Consider the following 15,944-nt stretch of genomic DNA (forward strand, 5'->3'; position numbering starts at 1 on the left):
CTAGGTCATTTGGTGGACAAGCCTGCTGGAGCAAACATGCAGCCTGGGGTCATAGGGCTGGCACATCATTGGGGTAGACCTAGAGGCTGGGTCCACAGGGGTATATCTTGGATGCTGGGTCTGTGGTTACATCATGAAGACTAGGGGAACAATGGCTTGCCTGAAACTTGGTAACACAAGCTGGCCTGGTTCTGAGGCTTGCCTGGAGCCTGTGTCTGTGGAGGCCAGAAGGTAATGGGTTGATACTGGGGTTCACTGGGTAGGCCTGATGCTAGTGTCCAAAATTAAGTTGAGTGTTCACTTCACTCTCCTCCCCTTAGGTGCAGGGTAATTTCCTCAAACTGCACTGTGTGAACTTGGGGGAAGAGTGACATGGGTAATATAAAAATGTTCTTCCTGCCATATGCATGCACTTTTTCTTATTTTTGTGTCCTACCCAGGTGCTATAATCCCTCAGCTGGTTACCATGGCTCTCATGAAGGTATTTTGATGTATGGATGGTTGTACGAATTGATGTTACTCTGAGGAGACATGGTCTGGAAACTACTCTTCAGCCATCTTGCTGATATCATTACTCCATTTTAGCTAGATTTGAAATTAAAATCTCAGAACATTCAGAAAGCACATTGCTCACCCATTTCTATGTATTGAGGTACAAATCTAAGAACCTCCTGGATTCTCCACTGGCATCCTAAGGGATCATGGTAACTGGCTTTATAGGTTTATCCTTATCCTATTTACTGCCAAAGGACGAATTTGCTCTTTGGGCATACATTTTTAAAACCATGCTTTGTATGGGCCAGGAGCCAGGAAAAGTCTACATTTACATGGAGAAAAATGGCCACACCTCCACTTCTGCTTTCTTTGTGTCTAATCACTGTTAAGAAGCTAAAGGTAAATTTTAGTACTGACCTTCACTTTCATCTAGGGAAGAAGTATTATAGACAAGTGTCCTTTCCCGCAGCAAGCGCTTCGAAATCGTGATTGGTTTGTGCCTTCTAGCTGTCACTCGAGGTGGAGGCACTGGGGGTGCAGCACTTTCCTCAGGTGGGCCTGAATAGATCTGTAAAGGGGGAATATTTACAGGAAACAATTAGAAAGATCAAGTTTTTATCTCCCTATGCCAGTGATGGCAAACCTATGACACGCGTGTCAGAGGTGACACGTGAACTCATTTTTTTGGTTGATTTTTCTTTGTTAAATGGCATTTAAATATATAAAATAAATATCAAAAATATAAATCTTTGTTTCACTATGGTTGCAAATATCAAAAAAAATTTATATGTGACACGGCACCAGAGTTAAGTTAGGGTTTTTCAAAATGCTGACACGCCGAGCTCAAAAGGTTCGCCATCACTGCCCTATACTAACTACTATTTGATGCCAGTCAGCATTACATCTAGAGTCTGCCATAGCAATTCTAAAATGATTAAAGAAATGGAGGAATTATTTTAATCACTCTAGCTACCAGCAAGAGTTTAGAAATCTCCTACCATGTTCAAGGCACATGATCTGGCATTTCTCAGTGTGGAAGAAATAATACAGACAAAAACTCCAACATCAGTAGTGGATTTTCCACTTACAGCCTGGGAAACCTTAGTCAAGTCTAATCCCATGTTTGAGCCTTAGTTTCCTCATCTGTAACACAGATAGGGTGCAGTGATAATCAAGTGAAAACTGTAATCAAGGTATATGGCATGAATAGGGGTGGAGTGTGGAGATAATGTAAAATACCCACATGTACTCAATTTTTCTGAAAGGATACCAAAGAAACTGGTATATTGTTTGCCTCAAGGCAGGACTAATGAGTGGCTGAGGAAAGGATGAAGGAAAACTTATTTTCATTCCTATATCATTTTGATCTTTTAAAATTTCATACCCTTTATGCATTACTTATTAAAAATAGGACAAAAACAAAGTACCTTGGAAAATGTAAAAAGTGTTGGATTGATGAGAGAGGGACTTTGATTAAAATTTTTATATAGTGTCTCACATGTCTTTGGGGAGAATGACATTTTGGCCAAAGAGTACACACTTTGGGAGGAAACACACATGTGCTGAGGGAGGGAGGTGACTATTATTCAATGCAATAATGAAATCAACTCCAATGATTAGTATAAAGAGAAATGTTAGAGCCCAATATTCTATCAGAAAAGAGTCAACATAGGCTGCATAGTCACGGGATTTATATGTTTGGAAACACAAGGCAAACTTGTGTTATACCTGGATAATGGTAGAGAACAATACAAGAATATTCACAAGATAGTACATGTCTCAATGTCTCATGGCTTAGCGAAGAGAGACTATGACATAATAGTAAGCAGATGAGCTTTGAGACCATACAGTTAGGGGTTATATTTCTGGTTCCACTATTATTTAGTAACAATATTATAAATACCTAAAATTTTGTGAGCATTTGCTTAGGTATTCTTATTCCTTGTTATTCATCAAATACTCCAGGGCCTTTGCACTGAGTATTTCATCTATTTGCAGTGCTCTATCTCCAAACATCCATGTAGCTTTCTCTCTCAATTCCAGTAGGATTATGATCAAATATACTTTTAATAAGTCCTTCTTGGTGAATGTATCTAAAACGTTGACATGCTTCCCTCTACCCAACACTACCTATGCTCCTCTCCTGTTTAAGGTTTTTTTTTTTTTTTCAATCCTCACCTGAAGATAATTTTTTCACTGATTTTTTTAAAGAGAGAGTGGAAGAGAGGGGAGAGAAAGAGAGAGAAAAACACTGACAGGAAAGCCAAATCGATTGGTTGCCTCAGTAGGCACACAAACCAAGGCTGGGAATCAAACCGCAACTGAGATACATGCCCTTGACAAGGAATTGAACCTGTGATCCTTTGGTCCATGGTCCAATGCTCTAACCACTGAATCAAACTATCCAGGGCTCCTGTTTAAGTTTTGTTCTTCTAAGCATTCCTTATCACTTTACAGCATAGTATATTGTGGTTATTTATTTTTGTTGTTGTCTGTCTCCTCACTCAATTGTAAGCTATATGGAAGTATATCATCATGTTCACTGCTATATCTCCAGCAATTAGTAGAGTGATTAGAATTGCTGAGCCAAAAGTCAAACACACTTAAAATTAAATGGCCCACTATAGCTACTCCCATTTTCCAGCTATGATAGTGCAAAAGGGACTAGATTAATATCTTCAGCCTGAAACAATAAAAAAAAAAAACTAGAAAAATACATGGAACAATGGTTTTCAAGGCATTTAAAATCTGACAATGAAGGGCAGTGATACACAAGAGACAGGAAAAACTAATGAGATGAGCCCTATGATTGGTCCAGCTTATAGATTGGAGTCTGCACAACATAATGCATGGAGGGGAATTCAGCGGAAGCCCATCAGTCTCCCTAAGTTGATGACATTGAGTTGCAAGTATGGGGAGGGCAAAGAAGTGAGAGTTTTCAGGGCAGACTACCAGAGAGAAGACTGATGCACAGAGTTCTGGAAATCTGTAGGGGTTCTTTTTAAGACTTTGAGTGCTGACCAACACATATGTGTGAGGCAAGAACCACATGATAAAATTACAGGGAACAATACCTAAGATCACAGAGTACCTGGAAGAGTTCCTCTTCTCACCAACCACAATGAAAAATAGAATAATTCATAGGACACTGGGTAGAATATACAGAAAAGTTTTGCCTCATTAGCTAAAAAAATAAAACAAACACCCTAGAGGAAACACTGTTCTTTTTCTGCCTAACAAACACTAAAAGAAATACTTTTAAAAGAAGTACTTTAAAAAAAAGCATCAAGCTGTTTTCAAGTAACTTAAATGTATCTCAGAAAATAGCTTAAGAATATTATTTATAGGAATACAAAAAAAAAAAAAATGGCCAAGATCCAAGAAGGCAAAATTAGCAATGTCTTGCACCAAATAAGAATTATAAGAAATAGCATACCTCTTTTCAATTTTGGTGATTTTTATTTCTTTTTCTTGCCTAATTGCTCTGGCTAGGGATCCAATACTAAGTTGAATAGGAATACTAAGAGAGCACACTTGTATTGATACTGATCTTAGGGAGAAAGCTGTACACTTTTGACATTTGAGTACGATGCTAGCTGTGGTCTTGTCATATATGAAGTGTTTTGTTGAGGTGCATTCCTTCAGTACCCAATTTTTAAAATATTTTTTTATGAAAGGATGTTGAATTTTAGAAAATGCATTTTGTGCACCTAGTGAGATTATCATATGATTTTTATTTTTAATTATATTAATGTAGTATATCACATTTATTGATTGTGTATGCTGAACCACCCTTGCTTTCCAGGGGTAAATCCCACTTAATCATGGTGTATTATCCTTTAGTATGCTGTTGAATTTGATATGCTAGTATTTTGTTGAGAAATTTTGTGTCTATATTCAACAGATATATATGTTTGTAGTTTTCTATTTTGTAGAGTCCTTATTTGACTTTGGTATCAAGGTAACTTTGGCATCATAAAATGAGTTTAGTAACATTCCCTTCTTTTCAATATTTTTGAAGTTTGAGGAGGACTAGAATTAACTCTTCTTTTAATTTGGTAGAGTTCACCAATAAAGCCACCTAGTCCTGGGATTTTTTCTTTGTTTGGAGATTTCTGATTATTGATTCAATCTCCTCACTCATTATTAGCTTGATTATATTTTCTATTACTTCATGATTCAGTATTTGTAGGTTGTATGTTTCCAGGAATTTAACCTTATTTTTTTAAAAAAAATGTATTTTTATTGATTTCAGAGAGGAAGGGAAAGGGAAATAGAGAAACATCGATGATGACAGAGAATCATTGATCTGCTGCCTCCTGTAGACCTCACACTCGGGATTGAGTCATCAACCTGAGCATATGCCCTGACTGGGAATTGAACCATGACCTCCTAGTTCACAGATTGATCCTTCTTTTCCATGTTGTCCTATTTGTTGGCATACAATTATTTCTACTAAGTACCTTTCAATAATAACTTTAAACGTAAACGGACTAAATGCTCCAATCAAAGACATCGAGTGGCTGAATGGATAAAAAGACATGACCCATATATATGCTGTCTATAGGAGACCCACCTCAGAATAAGGGACTCACACAGACTGAAAGTGAAGGGATGGAAAAATATCTGTCAGGAAAATGCAAATGAGAAAAAAAAAAAGCTGGAGTAGCAATACTTATATCTGACAAAATAGACCTCGAAATGAAGGCCATAACAAGTGATAAGGAAGGCTACTTCATAATACTAAAGAGATCAATACAACAAGAGGATATAACCCTGATAAACATATATGTACCCAATGCAGGAGCACCCAAATATAGCCCTGGCTGGCTGTGGCCTCATCTCAAGGAAACAAAGTTTCAATTATAGAAGAAAAATAAATCCCAGATACCTGCTTCCAGCCAGCCTCCACTGGGAGCTTAGGTGGCTGGGGGCTGTGGCCAACCTGCAAACAGCCATCAGCCCCTCACCCAGGCTGGCCACACCCTCATGGGGTGAAGGTTCCCAATGGGGGGCTTGGCCAACCTGCCATATCTAATCTAGCCAGTGGGTGGTAGGGGAGTTTATGGGGGTGGGAGTGGAAGAGTAGCAAACAGTTGCCAGCTGCAGGGGGTGGGCTGTTCATTCTAGGTAGAGTGCAAAACCTGGGCAACGACTAGAAGCAGGAAGTAGTGCATGTAACGGGAGGACCCACAAGAAGGTCAGGGTTGCTGGAGCATGGAGCAGGAGGCAGGAAATGGTCACAGGCAAGGGTGGGGAGGGCGGCAGAAACAAATCCTGATGTTTAAACCAGTGAAGTATTTTAAGAAGGAAAGTGACATGCTCAGAATTATCCTTTAACTAAACCCCTCAAGGTTTGTCTGAAGCATGGACTTGGAGACACAGAGCTGTGGGTGTAACTGCTGGCTATACAGCTTATTAGCTGTATGAACTTTAGCAAGATATAAAACCTTCTAAGTCTCAGTCTTGTCAACTGTAAAATGGGAAGTAAATGAGGCATTGAATGTAAAGCACTGGAACATAGTAAATGTTCAATAAATAGTAGCTCTTATTATTATCTAATAATAGCCTAGATGGCGTCACAAATTAACTCTCACGCCATCATGCCATCACAAGATGGCTGTGCGCACAGTGGAGGCGGGGTTCCTGTAACACAAGATGGCTGCACCCACAGCAGAGTTGTGGTTCCCATAACACAAGATGGCTGTGCCCACAGTGGAGGCAGCGTTCCTGTAACGAGCCATAACAGAGTGATCAGCAGGGACCTGAGGCTACATGGTGCCGGGCTGGAGGGGGGAACCTCAGAAAACAACCCCACCCGGGGGGTTTGATGGGGTACCTCAAGGCGTGCTCCTTGCCCCAGTGCCAAGCTGGGGGACCCCAGGCTGTGCCCCCTGCCCCAGCACCGGGATAGGGGACCTGAGGCTGTGACTCCGCCTGGCGGGGATTGACAAGGGACCTGAGGCCACACCCCCTATCCTGCGGACTTGATGAGAGACCACAAAGCACGCACCCCCCACCCCGGTGCTGGGCCAGGGGACCTGAGGGTGTGCTGGGGGACCTGAGGCTGCACCCCTCGCCCAGCAGGGCTTGACAGAGGACCTGGTGCTGTGCACCCTGCCCAGCACTGGGCCAGAGGACTTGAGGGTTGCCCCCTGCCCAGCAGGGCTTGACGGGGTTGGGGCCGGGTCTGGGTCTCATGCGATTTCGAGGCATGGTTGGGCAAAAACGTGACTCTGGGTCCCGCGGCACACCCCAAACTCTGACAGGGGGAAGATTTTCATATACATTTTACTAATTTTCTTTCATCTCTGACACGTCTATTATAGAGAAAGGGCAAATAGCAATATTAAATTATTTCTTCTAATTAATTCCCTTTTAATGTGCACTGGGCCACTAGTTATATAATGATCTCCCTAGTCCTTTTTTACAGTTGTTGGCTTAAAGTTTACTTTGTCTGATGTACTGGTAAATATAGCTACTCTTCTCTCTTTTGGTTTTCATGTACATGGAATAACTTTTTCCATACCTTTACGTTGATCCTATGTGTTTCCTTAAATTGGAAGTGAGTCTCTTTTATGCAGCAATTTGTTGGATCTTGTTTATTTTATATTTTAGTTACATTTGACATACAATATTATATTACCTTCAGGTGTAGAATAGTGATTAAACACTTATATAGCTTATGAAGTGATCACACTGACAAGTCTGCTATGTTGAAACTTGTTTTTAATTCAGTCAGCCTCTCTATGCCTTTAGATTGAAGACTTTAATCAATTCATATTTAAAACAATTATTGATAGCATTTACCAATTATTGATAGTATTTACCAATTCCACCTTAATAACTGTTTTCTAGGTGTTTTGTACTTCACCTGTTTTTTCTTTGTTTTTCTCTCCTCTCTTGCTGTCTTTCTTCTTGTCAAGTGATAATTTATGTAACGGTATGTTTTTATTCCCTTCTCTTTGTTTTGTGTATCGACTGTAGATTTTTACTTTATGCTTACCAGAAAGTGTACATAAACAAAAATATAGATATGAGTCTATTTATCCATTAAGGAATCTAATGAACAAAATAAACTGGCAAACAAAATAGATCCAGAGATATGGAAGCATGCAACAGATTGATGACTCTCAGAGAGAAGGGGGGTGGGGCAGAGATTAACCAAAGAATTTATATGCATATATGCATAACCCATTGACACAGACAACAGGGCAGTGATAGACTGGAAAGGAGTTGGGAGAGGGGCCAAGAAAGTAAATAGGGAGGGGGGAGGGGACATCTGTAATACTTTCAACAATAAAGATAAATTTTTAAGAGTCTATTTAAATCTAACATCTTTGATCATATAAAAGCATCTGCCATTTTATACTTCACCCCATATTTTGTTTCCAATGTCATAATTTACCTCTTTTTAGATTCTGTATACATTAACAAATTATAAATTTATCTTGAATACTTTTGACCTTTAACCTTTATATTATAGTTACATGATTAACACACTGCCAGATTATAGTATTAGAGTATTTTAAATTTGACTCTATACTTCCTTTTAACAGCAGGTTTTGTATTTTCATATATATATTTATATTACTTACTAGTGTCCTTTTATTCCTGTTTGAAGAACTCCTTTCTGTATTCCTCATAAGGCAGGATCTAGTGTTGATGAACTGACTCAGCTTTTCTTCATTTGTTAAAGTCTTTATCTCTCATTTCTGAAAGATGATTTACTAGGTAAAGTATGCTTGATTGGCAGGGTTTTTTTGGTTTTTTTTTTGCACTTTGCATATATCATCCAACTTTCTTCTGGTCTGTTAGGTGTTTGCTGAGAAATAGGTTGATAGCTTTATAGGGGTTTCCTTTATATGTGAGGGTTTTTTTTCTCTTGCTACCTTTAAAATTCTGTCTTTGATTTTAGACTCTTTCATTATAATGTGTGTTGGAGATCATTTGGGGTTGAAATTTTGAGGGGACTTGTTAGCTTCATAAATCCCCAGATTTGAAAAGTTTTCAGCCATTATTTCTCTCCTTGCCCGCCCTCCCCTACTTCCCCCGACAGGAATGAGGATATTTTTTCCATTGGTTTTCTTTTCAGTCTACTTTTTTAAAAAAAAATTAAATTCTTAATTGTTTAAAGTATTACAAGTGTCTCCGTTTCCCCCCATTGACCTCTCTCTGGCCACTCTCACCCCCCAGCACATGCCTACTGTCTATGTCCATCGATTTTGTTTATATGTATACATGCATGTCATTTGGTTGATCTTTTACCCTCCCCTTCCACCTTCCCCTGACTTTCCTCTGAGGTTTCAGTCTGTTTGATGCTTCTGTGTCTCTGGATCTATTTCTGTTCATTATATTCCACAAATGAATGAGATCATGTGATATTTATCTTTCTCCAACTGGCTTATTTCACTTAGCATAATGCGCTCCAGGTCCATCCATGCTGTTGCGAGTGGTAAGAGTTCTTTCTTTTTTTAAAGCAGCGTAGTATTCCATTGTGTAAATGTACCACAGGTTTTTAATCCACTCATCTGCCATTACTTCTTTTTGTGGCTTTTAATTTCTTTATTTACTATGGCATTACATATATGTCCTTATCCCCCCATTACCCCCCACTCATGCCCTCACACCCCCCTGTGTTTGTGTCCATTGGTTAGGCTTATATGCACGCACACAAGTCCTTTGGTTGATCTCTCCCCCTTACCCCCACCCTCTCCTACCTTCCCTCTGAGGTTTGACATTCTGATCAATGATTCTCTGTCTCTGGATCTGTTTTTGTTCATCAGTTTATGTTGTTAATTATATTCCATAAATGAGTGAGATCATGTGTAGCAGCACAATTCACCATAGTTAAGATTTAGAAACTGCCATTATTTCTTTAAATACGCTTTCTCCCATTACTCTCCTTCTGGGATTTCTGGGATTCAAACAATGAATATTGTCTCCTTTAATGAATCCCTTAATTTACATAGACTATCCTCACCATTTTTCATTCTTTTTTTTATTTTTGCTCCCCTGATTGGATTATTTCAAATAGCCTGCCTTCTAATTCACTAATTCTTTCTTCTGTCTGGTTGAATATGATGTTGAAGGTCTCTACTGAATTCTTTAGTTCAGTCAGTGTTTTTTTTCTAATGGTTTCTATTTCTTTTTTTTTCTTCTCACTTTGTTTATGTATTATATTCTTAACTTTATTTAGTTCTCTATCTCTGTTTTCTTGTAGTCCATTGAATTTTTTTAAGAGTATTATTTTGGTGCCACTTGTATGGCTCAGTAGTTGAGCATTGACCTATGTACTAGGAGATGACAGCTTGATTCCAGGTCAGGGCACATGCCCAGGTTGTGGGCTCAATCCCAAGGAGAGGGTGTGCAGGAGGCAGCCAATCAATGATTCTCTCTCATCATTGATGTTTTTATCTCTCTCTCCCTTTCCCTTCCTCTCTGAAATCAATAAAAATATCTTTAAAAAAATTTTAATAGATGAGTATTCTGCATTCTTTGTCAGGCCATTCCTAGACCTTCATTTCCTTAGGGTCACTTATTAGAGATTTATTAGTTTCCTTTGGTGGTATCATTTTCCCTTTATTCTTTATCCTTATGGCCTTACATTGATGTCTGTGTGCATTTGAAAAAGTAGACATCTCTTCCATTCTTTTTTTTTTTTTTTTTTTTTATATATTTTATTGATTTTTTACAGAGAGGAAGGGAGAGGGATAGAGAGTTAGAAACATCGATGAGAGAGGAACATCGATCAGCTGCCTCCTGCACACTCCCCACCGGAGATGTGCCCGCAACCCAGGCACATGCCCCTGACCGGAATCGAACCTGGGACCCTTCAGTCCGCAGGCCGACGCTCTCTCCACTGAGCCAAACCGGTTTCGGCCTCTTCCATTCTTTACAGACTGGTTTCAACAGGCAAAGCACTTGAAAAGTCAGCCCAGATTGAGATTCTGGGTAGGACATGTCGTGGTGTCCAGGTGTCCTGCTGCTAGAATTCTTGTGCAGGAAGGTCTGGGGCCTGGGGCAGCAAGCTTGGTGCTTGGGTCCACAGGGACAAGCCTGGTGCCTGATTCTAAGTGGATGGGCCTGAGGTTGTGCTCACTGAAACATATCTGGTGCTTGAGTCTGCAGTGATGGGCCTGTGATCTGGGTTCAGGTGGATGGATCCATGGGGTGGTCTTGGCATCTGGGTCCACAGGGACTGTTATGGTGATGGATGGGCTGGGAAGCCTGGTTTCATAGCAACTAACCTAAAAGCTGCGGCCATGAGACCTGGCCTGACACTAGGGAAAGCCTAGAGTTTGGGTCTATGGTGCCCAGCCTGGTACTAGGGGGCTCAGAAGCCTGGCTTCATGGGGTCTAGCCTACAGGCTGTTGCTGGTGCTGGTGCTGGCTTGGAAGTGAGGTAGGCCAAGAGTCTGGATGCATAGGAGTTTTTCTGGAGCCTGAGCAGCAGAAAAAGTCCTGGTATTAAAGTGGCCTGGGAACCTATGTCTGTGCGAGGCAGTCTAAAGGCTAGGTCTGTGGAAGGTAGCCAGTTCTGGAATAGGCCAGAAGTATGGGTTCAGGAGAGCTTACCAGATGCCTGGTGACATGGGAGTTAGCCAGAACTTGGGTGGACCAGAAGTCTGGCTTTTTGGGAGCCCACTGGTGCCTTGGGAGATGACTGGAGATGTGGAAACTGAGTGATATAGATATGGTTTAGGGACTTGGGTTTGCAGGAACCAACTGGGAATCGGTTGCTGCAGGATCTATCTAGGGTTATGGAAGTCATAAGGGGTCACAGAAGTTGCTGGACTCCTGAATGAGCAAGGAGACCACTGGGAGACTGGAGTAGACACTGCAGTCTGTAGGAGTTGGCCTGTTGCTGGGGTAGTTCAGCACTGGAGTCCACAGTGAAGTCAGATTCTCACTTCACCGTCCCTCCATGAAGAGTGTATACCCTCTGTGCTGGACTTCCAAGGTTTGGGAGGGGGTTGGTGGTGGTGATATACTAGTAATTCTTTCTTTCCTCAATAAATCTTATTTCTGTGCTTCACCCATATGTTGTAATCCTTCACCCAGATTCCTTAGCTCTTGTAAAGATATTTGTGCATATATGATGTTTTGGGGACAGAACCAGTGCTAGAAATTCCTATACTGCCATCCTGCTGATATCATTCCACAATCCGCTGAGCTCCATATCTTCATATCCCATTTGCTCATTGACCTGGTCTCTGCCTACACTAATCTTTTGGAACTGTTTTTTGTTTGTTTGTTTGTTTGTTTGTTTAAAATATTCATACTTTACTTCCTTAAACTACATAAAGTATGCGATAAAATAAAGGAAGCTATGCTTTCCTGGATAAGAACCTACACTTTTCTAAAATTTAAATTCTTTATTGTTTAAAGTATTACATAAGTCTCCTTTTCCCTGCCATTGACCTTTCCCTGGCTACTCCCACCCGCAAGCACAAGCCCTCACCCCCCTACTGCCTCTGTCCATTTGTTATGCTCATATGCATGCATACAAATCCTTTGGTTGATCTCACCCTCTCACCCCTCAACTTCCCTCAAAGGTTGTACAGTCTGTTCGATGCTTCTCTGTCTCTGGATCTGATTTTGTTTGCCTTCATCACACAACAATGGTCCTTTACCCTGGCAGCAGCAACTGGTTCTACCTCCCCTTATCCTGGTATTCACAAACCCTGCCCACACCAATGGGGAAGCAGCCTTTTCTCAAGGTCTGAGCCCAGCCTTGCAGGGCCCCGTCCAGCTCGGTGGCACCAACCTCTGCTGGGCAGCATACTTCTTTAGAGCTAGAGTCCCAGTCCCACCAGGGTTTGTCTCTCCTAGCTTTTAGGTCTGTACCCCCAACCACCAGCAGTGCAAGAGGGTTCCTTTTTCTCTGCATCCTTGCAAGCACTTGTTTGTTGATTTGTTGATGATAGCCATTCTGACAGATGTGAGATGGTACCTCATTGTTGTTTTTATTTGCATCTCTCGGATGATTAGTGACTTTGAGCATGTTTTCATATGTCTCTTGTCTTTCTGTATGTCCTCTTTCAAAAATTGTTTTTATAATGATCACCTCTAGCTTCCTAATTGTCAAATCCAATGGGCACTTTTCAAGCCTTATTTTGACTTTGCCCCAGCAATTGACATGGGTGAAAATCCTACTCTAAAATAGCCTTTACCCTTTAACTTTCTGTATGACTATATTCCTACTCTCTGAACACTGCCCAGTCTCTTTCACTGGATCTTCCTAAAGGCTGGTTTTCCCCAAGACTGTGTTCTCTATCCTCTATTGATCTCACTAGAACTGTTAGACACATTCTCTAACAGTTTTATCCACTCCCATGGATTGCAGTACTAGTTTTCTCGAATGATTTCTATACTAGTACTAGTGGCTCAGTGCATGAAATTTGTGCATGGGGGGGGGGGGAGCGGTGTACCTCAGCCTGGCCTGCACCCTCTCCAATTTGGGACCTCTCAGGGGATAACTGGCAGTCAGACATCCCTCTCACAATCCAGAACTGCTGGCTTTTAACCGCTCGCCTGCCTGCCTGATTGCCCACAACTGCCCTCCCCTGCTGGCCATCTTGTGGTGGCCATCTTGTGTTGAAACAGGGGTAGCCATCTTTGACCATATGGGGGAGGCCATCTTTTGTCCCCTAACTATTTCTGCCTCAGCCCCACACCCAGGACCCAGGATTCCCTCCTCCGACTTACCACAGGCACCTGGGAGGCTTCCCTCCCTCTGGTCAGCCATAGGCACATGGGACCCAGGCCGGCTTTGCTCAGGCCAGCTGAAGCCGCAAGGGATGGTGGGCAGGTGGCTCTGCCTGGGCTGCAGCTGCAGGTGCTGGTGCCTGGGATTACAGGGTGGGTGGCTTCTTTGTCTCCCAGGCCACAGCCAGCCGTAGGTGCTGGTGCCAGGGACTGCCAGCAGGCGGTTTTGCCTGGGCCCGGCTTTGTCAGGAAGGATGTGCGGATGGTCATCCAGAAGACATGTGGTCTAATTAGCATATTACCCTTTTATTAGAATAGATTATGGTGTGTTTTTTCTTGCCATGATTAACCATAGTAACTGTTGCTTATGTATTAAAGTTCTATTCCTGCTAAGTCTAGAAGCAGCCTCAGAATCCTTCTCACCATTCATCTTAAGTCTGATGCTTAGTTGATCAGAATTAATACCTGAGGTGAAGCCTCTTACTGCAGATGTATCCCAGAATGTATGGCATCCTCTCTGCTTTATGATCCAGCTAATAATACACTGCCTCAATCATGTTGATTGAGGTCATTTTTCCCCTTGCAGTTTCTAGCAGTAGATTACCATCTATTGTCTAGGAAGCAAAATTGACTGTCTCCATGTAGATCACAAAATAAGATATTTTTCTCATCAATAAAATTTCATTCTTTCAGCATAAGTAGAGTAATTTTGTCAATGTATTGAGGTAGTAACAGTTTATAACAAATTGAGTGAATTATTGTTTCAGGTACTGTGCTGTGTCATACACAGATTTCATTTTATCTTTGCAACAACTCCATACAGTAGGTACTATAATGACACAGATGAGAACACTGAGGTATAGAGAGATCAGGTAACTTGACCAGTAAAACCCAAAAGTGGCTGAGTCTCATTTCAAATTCATGAGCCATGCCATTTAACTATTACACTCCACTCAGTATTGTGCTAGAGCCTGCTCTTACTGGGGAAATTGGTCGATAGTATAAATCAGAGTTTTGTTTTCTTTGATTGAGAGTCAGTTGTTAAACATTTATCGGCACAACACTGACCACATTGGTGGTGGTGGTCTTGTCAGAATGTGTTATATTATGCAGATGAAAATCTATTTAAACAGACTTGATGTAGATATTTTCAAAGATGGAATAATTGTCCCTGTCAACTATTTTAGTTGATTCATATCTTCACTAATTGTCATCATTGCAAAGTTTTCAGTCCCTATATGGATTGCTGGATATAATATGTCATGCCCTGCCCTTGTACCCTCCCTTTGTAGCTTTTGTTACCTTAAGGACTCTAATTTTCCATTTATATGTTTAAGTCCCAACCTTACCGGCTTAAAAATGTAAGCTTTTAACATTGGTCTCTCTGTTCCGTATCCTTCAGATGAAAAGTAGAGTTGGGTTGTGACAGAGGAGAGAAATTCAGAAGGGGAATATTGGAGTAATGACTGCAGTGGGAGAAGAGGGAACCTATTTCCCGGGCCACAGGCGCTGGCACCCTGGACCACAGGGCTGGCAGCTTCTTTGGGTGGCTGCAGCCTGGGACCTCGGGGCAGATGGCTTGTCTGTTTCCTGGGCTGTAGCCAGCCGCAGTTGCTGGAGCCTGGACTGCAGGTGGGCAGCTTCTCTGTGTCCCCTGGGATGCAGTATAGTCGGCTTCTCCGGCTGGCTGCAGCCTGAGATCACAAGCAGGTGGCTTCTCTGGCTGGCTGCGGCCTGGGATCACAGGGCAGGAGGCTTCATCGTCTCCTAGGCTGCAGCCAGCCTTAGGCACTGGTGCTTGGCTCCTCAGTCTCCCTGAGGACATGTGGGACAGGTGGCTTCTCCAGCTGGCTGTGGCCTGAGATCATGGGGTTGGCAGCTTTTTTATCTCCCCAGCTGTGCAGCTTCTTCATCTCCCAGGCCAAAGCCAGCTGCAGGCACTGGAGCCAGACTTCTCTGTCTCCCCTGACTTCTGCGTCTCCAACAGGCCTGGAGTGGCCAGAGCCGGGATGCTTGCATGATAGCCATGGCTGTGAAGCAAGTATCCCGGCTCCGACCTCCGCCATCTTTGTTGGGTTAATTTGCATATCACTCCTGATTGGTTGATGGGCATGGCTTTGGGCATCAAGAAGGGATGGCTATTTTGCAAGTATCTCTGTTATTACATAGGATATTTAACACCTGCTTAATACTGCCATCTGGGTATCTCAGAGCTATCTGAAACTCAACACTTCTAAAATTTAACACACTTAAATATTTTCTTATAATTATTTATTATTTAACCCTTTGTACACCATAAGCATCTGTAGACACAGGCAGCGGACCTTCCCCACACGCCATGTGCATCTATAGCCACAAACCTCGCATATCAACTCTGGTCACCCGATTTTAAAATCAGACTTGTTAGTGACATCTCTGGGTTTGAAAAGAAAATTTTGGTAACTTAAATTCGTAAATATTCCAGTGCATATGGAAGAAATTCCAATATTATCCATTGGAGGCATGGCAGTTAACTGTTTAAAGCAATGCTAATGCCCACGCCAGAAATCTGGACATTATTATCCAAGCATCCTCCATCTTTCTCATATCACACAGCCATTTAGTCACCAAGTTCTATCACCTATATAACCTTAATATCTCTCTAATCTATCATCTCTGTTCCCTGCTACTGCCTTACTTTAGAATCTCATCATGTCTCCCTAGTATTACTACAGTGGTCTTCTAACTGTTCTTGTTCT

At 41.7% G+C, this 15,944-nt stretch overlaps 1 protein-coding gene across 1 annotated transcript in view; it reads right to left on the reverse strand.

Annotated features, from left to right (window-relative positions):
• Window positions 1–901: 901 nt before the first annotated feature.
• Window positions 902–15,944, reverse strand: part of OPHN1 (oligophrenin 1) — a 62,149-nt gene continuing 47,106 nt past the window's right edge. Inside the window, exon 2 of the mRNA XM_006760337.1 lies at window positions 902–1,063. Within this exon, the coding sequence (XP_006760400.1) occupies window positions 902–1,063 (162 nt within the window). The remainder of the gene's footprint in view (window positions 1,064–15,944) is intronic.

Source organism: Myotis davidii, unplaced genomic scaffold (genome assembly GCF_000327345.1).
Source record: "Myotis davidii unplaced genomic scaffold, ASM32734v1 scaffold3317, whole genome shotgun sequence".
In the NCBI taxonomy this organism is placed as follows: Eukaryota; Metazoa; Chordata; class Mammalia; order Chiroptera; family Vespertilionidae; genus Myotis; species Myotis davidii.